We start from the raw sequence: 5,382 nt of genomic DNA on the forward strand, positions 1-5,382 counted from the left end.
GACAAAATATTTAAAAAAAAATTTTTAAAAAAAAAAAAAAAAAAAAAAAAAAACTCACAGAAAGCCCTACAGGCTAAAATGCTGATCTTCATTAGGGACTCATGTCTCAGGTTGATTTTTTTTTTTTTAATTTTTTAAAGTAAAAATGGTTCAGCCATTTCTCAAGACAAGGTGAGGGGAAAAATGTTGTTTTAATCAAGGTAAAGGCATTTTTACCTTTCACTATGAAAACTCTGGTGCTTCATACTGTGGAGTTGAAATGTGAACTATGGCATGGACACAGCTTTTGCCATCCTCATGAAAATTCACATAAAATAGTTCAAGTTTTGAGTAGATGAAAAATCTCAATTCACACACGCTCAGTAGGGACTACTTATAATTTGACAGCTAAATTCTATGAGCCATGGGGGTAAGATTCCACAGGAAGGAATTTAGAGGAGGGGAAAAAACACTTAGGAAATGCACACAAAACTGACAGTAAATACATTTCATCCTTCATGTTCAAATAATATCAAGAGAGAAGTTGCTCTGGCAACCTTACTTTGGCCCCCTTCTATGGATCATAACAGTATTGAATGATATGGTTAGCTACCACTTTTTCATATGACCTCTGTTTCACTCAATGCACATGATGAATAGTGCTCAGGAAATTAATCAGGTTTGGGTTATTAAGGAGACTGTTGCCTGTAGATAACATCTTCATTCTATACTGAAGTTGGAAAACGGGCTGTGAATAAGGCCTGCAGGCAGGATGAGAGAGGATGTTTGCATGCTTTTGGCAGTGCCCATTAGGAAACTGGATTCTGTTTATGCCCCTGCTATTAACTACGTTCCTCATTTTCCAAGTGCCTAACTTCAATAAAAAAGGTCCAGTTGGCAGAAGTGCAAGCAGTCACAGCTGTAACTCTAGTCATTGAGAGATACAGCTTAGGCAAAAACATGCTACAAGTCAGTACATTCTACAAAAAATAAAAATTAAAATCAGGCCATAGGCTTCACAAACTGAGCACTTGCCACATTAATGGATCCTAGTTCCACATCTGTAAAAGGGGAACAGTACTACTGTATTAACTCACAGATTCTTCTGATATTAAGTTCATTGTTTATGAAGAACCAGATATAATGGTGATAGCCACCTTAGAAAACCCAATGAGGAAACTGAAATTTCTGTATTCCAAGCAAACTAGGAATAAGGATGCAGTAATTCAAGCACGGAACATCCACTGAAAATAACATTCTGAATAGATTCAGTGAGTCCCACTGAACCAAGCAGATGTTCTGTGGAAAAAATACTATTATGTACAATTAAAGACTGACTCACAATACCTACACATAGGGGACCATATTAGGGTTCTGCAGGTAACTTTAATTCCTTCATTTCCTAATTTTGAGTGTTTTTAATAACTGCAATTTAATGGTCTTTCAATGTATCATTGTATGTCATTGCATATGGGTTCTCATCCTACCTTCATCACCACAGTATCTGGGTGTCTACCAGGACTATACCAGGTGCATCTACACACATGCTTTACTTGGGAGTTGACTAATTAGCTCTGCAATAAAGTGTCACCGTCTCCACATGCACCTATATTAGGGTGCAGTAAATTAATTAACTGTTCCAGGATAGTACCGTCCAAGACAAGTACTATCCTACGGTGGAGCAATTTACACTGCCACAACACACACATAGATAGTGACTAGGACTGCCTGGGACATGAGGGTACTACACTGTAAGGGCTACCTACTGGCTAGGCCCTCACTGTAGCAACCTTGTGCTTCAGCCAGCCCCAGTGTTGCCCAACACCACCACCTGGAGCCTGGGTCTGATCCCCAGAACCTGCTGTCAGCCCAGGGCTGCCCCACCCTGGCCCAACCTGCTGCAGTCCCAGGCACACTTATAATTACTGCACCCTGGAAAAATAAACTCTGGCATGAACTGCACTGGAATTTATTTCTCCACCCTAATTGCACATGTAAATCCACCCACTAATTAACAGTTAATTTCTTCCCCTGGGGAAGAACTGTGTGCAGTGTTACATACGGAATTTTGTTTATATATACTTACTCCTTTCTGTTTATTTCACACTTAAGAATGCAAAACCAAAAAAGTGCACAATGTATTTGGTAAAGACGTAGAGGCCATTGGTTGAAATTTGCTTCTCCTCTATTTAAGAGCCAAGAGGTGAGATTTCAATGTGGGTTAGGCTGCTGTCACAAATCACATATGACGAACATTTTTACAACCATGGTAGAAAGCCTCAGAATGAGCCCATCATTGTTGACAAAGGTTTACCATGAAACATGACCAAAACTAGATACAGCCAGGCAACTGGACCTGTGAAAGGCAGTTTCTGAGCCAGGCTGTTAAACCTGTTGGTCCTCTGGACCAGGAACTAACAATACAGACTTCATCTTCCTTCAAAGGGCTGTCTTCTGTAGGGTAAGGCACATATATATTCACCTGTTGTACATAGCTGGTAACAACTAAGTTCAGATATAAAGGCAGCTTCCTTAGATCAAAAGATAAGGTGGGTAGGGAGGGTGGAGGGAAGGCTAAGAAAGGGAAGATGTTATTCCCTCCCCCCAAGAAAGCAAGCAGTACTGACAGGCTCAAGGGGGTCAGTCAATATAAACTACTCAATTTCCCTCACCCCTGCCCCCTGTAATTAAGCACACAAAAAAACCACTGCTTTATCTAGTTTGACATTAGAAATGTAAATCTAGTTATATTAAGTAAGTCATTTTTAATTCTATTTTCTTTGTTCATAAAATGGTTTTTCTTAAGGCTTGCTTATCTCATGAAAATTTTATTTAATACATGAAACTCACAAACATGGCAGCTCTGATTTGTGTGATGATCTCTAAATTCCATTTACTGTGTATTAGTTAATTAAGCTGGATGTATATTTAGAAATGTGTAATACTTAAGTACACTGAAAGAAGCATTGGGTATAGCATTATGTTGCGACAGGAAATCATGACTGCTGGGTTCTCTACATTCCATATACAGCTCATTGTATGGCCTAGAGAAAGTTATTTGTCATCTTTGCCTCAGTTTACCCTTTTATTAAGTGCAGAAATAATTCCTTCGTGTATGAGGGTATTGGGAGAGTAAATGTTCACAGAACTGGATTTAGACACATCATACAAAACCAAAGCAGAGCAGGCCAAACTAGCGTAGCACTACAAAGACTAGCAGCTGTTTGTGCATTGTCCAGGGAGAACCTTCCACCTCTGGTACTAGCAGAAACAATAGGGGAAAAACTCAAGGGTAGACCGGGACAAATAGATTCACTGCAATAAGGTTTAAAATCATTGTCTCGGTGTTTTTGTTTTCATCTGGGAAAGAAGCTTAAACAAACAGTCATTCAATATTTTGTTTGTTTTTCTAAATGTTAAGGGAAAAAAACATTAATACCGAGCCTAGTATTGTCCCAGTTTCAATACTAGGCCTGTCTTTGTTTAACATCTAAAATCCATTACTAGAGAAATAGAAGTCTACTACACAGAAAAGGTAATGATTTCACAGGAAAAAAAAGAAGTTTTTTTACTCTCATGCAATACTAGTAGATTTTGCAGCATATCTTAAACAGATCAAGTATAAATAAACCAAAGAGTGAGCTCATTTGTCATAAATAGCTGTTGTATAGAACCATTAATAAAATTCTGCATTTTTTCCACTAAGTTCACTAAATATCTAAAGTATGACACATTATCTGTTAGCAGAGAAAAAAGCAAAATGAGCCATTGTTATTATCCTGGTAATATATTCATTATTAAGTTACCAAAGTGTAATGACTCTAATTACTAAAGAATTTATTTTTTAAATCTGATCCTTGGTCTTCACACAATGCTAATGCTAAAAGCATAATCTGCTAATCAGTGTAGGTTATCTAGATATTTCTTAACAAATACACTTTCTAATACCTGGAAATTACAATTCTATCTAATGCCTAAGATGTTAAGAGATCTCTTCCTATAGTAGTCGAGTAAAAACAAAAAAACAAAAATTGAGATCCACCCATTCTAGTTTCCCTGTAGTCAATTTGGACAATCTCATTCTGGCTATTTATAGGTAGCAACAGTTTTTCAATACCAGATACATAGTTACTGTATACATTACCCACATTTTTCTTTCATTAAAATGCTTATTTCAGACCTGTAGTGCTAAGAAAAAGCTTATACTAAACCAAGTGATTTCTGGGCACAGATCTTTTTCATGATCAAATTTGGTCTTGTTTTTCTTCATTATGAACCCTCCCACCCCTGAATGTACACACACATATTTTAACACATTAATTTGCCACAGTCAACATAAAATTAGAGTCATGTTTTGTCAATATTCAGTTTAAATGAAGAAAACAGATCCAGTTGAAACACTTCTGGCTACCTTTTAGGTATTTATACACATTTTTTCAACAGACTAGCAGAAAAGAATCAGAACAGAGATACGAGAGCTGCAAGCAAAGACATTTAATAACCCCTTAAGAACAGATTAGGATGTTATAACAGTCAAACCCTAAGTATCTTGTTTTTCCAAGCTATTTCTTATGCTTTTATTTCACCTGTCAACAAAGAAGTATAGATTTTGTGAGCTCTCCTTTACAAGCTGCTACAATTTTAGTCAATTTAAAATCATAGAAAGGACTGTAAACTTACAAGTTCCACAGATCCATAATGCTTTCTGCTGAACTCTCCACGTCTACAGCCCAGATCTTCGGAGACAGAGCTGGAACAGAAGTGCTTCATCAGTATACATAGTTAACTGGCCCTACAAGCTCCTGCAATACTCAGCTACCATTGACCAAAATCATTCCTGCTGAACAAGGTTTGCACTGCACAGGCTCCTCACTGCAGGGGACTCTCCTTACAACATGCACAAGCTCTAGCAGCCATTGCAGAGTCTGGCTTTCATATTACCCTGAAAGGGAAAGAAAAGCATGAGCCCTGATTGGAAGGAAAAGCCAAGATTAAATTAAATATTTAGTCATGATGTAATCAACTAAGAGTATCAAGATAAAGGGCAGAGAATAATTGCATTTGAGATCTCTCCCTAACCTAACAGAAGAGAAACCTGCAGTAAACCGAATGCCTGGAACAGGGTAACCTCACTGAGCTATGCTCAATCAACACTTGCTCTGCTGCAATTTACGCAGAAGATTCTCTCTCTACCCTAGATACTCCTAGAAAACAAACATGTAATAATTTTGTTTCTGAAGTTTACAAGTCCCTCCTCCTCCAAGCTTTAACAAGAACACTAAAAATTTCCAGAGAATAAATGAAAACCCAAGTCGTGTGTGTGTGTGTGTGTGTGTGTGTGTGTGTGTGTGTGTGTGTGTGTGTGTGTGTGTGTGTGTGTGTGTGTGTGTGTGTGTGTGTGTG

The 5,382-nt window shown here is 37.8% G+C and overlaps 1 protein-coding gene across 4 annotated transcripts in view; it reads right to left on the minus strand.

Moving 5' to 3' along the window:
- Window positions 1-5,382, minus strand: part of GARNL3 (GTPase activating Rap/RanGAP domain like 3) — a 147,005-nt gene that overhangs the window by 97,916 nt on the left and 43,707 nt on the right. For 3 of the 4 annotated variants that reach the window (XM_019514037.1, XM_019514027.1, XM_019514047.1), the window contains one exon: window positions 4,660-4,729. In XM_019514037.1, coding sequence (XP_019369582.1) covers window positions 4,660-4,729 — 70 coding nt within the window. Of the gene's footprint in view, window positions 1-4,659; window positions 5,254-5,382 lie in introns of those variants that run through there. The other variant, XM_019514039.1, reaches the window with a different exon arrangement.

The sequence above is a fragment of the Gavialis gangeticus genome, unplaced genomic scaffold (assembly GCF_001723915.1).
Source record: "Gavialis gangeticus isolate Ggan-Ray unplaced genomic scaffold, GavGan_comp1, whole genome shotgun sequence".
Classification (NCBI taxonomy): domain Eukaryota; kingdom Metazoa; phylum Chordata; order Crocodylia; family Gavialidae; genus Gavialis; species Gavialis gangeticus.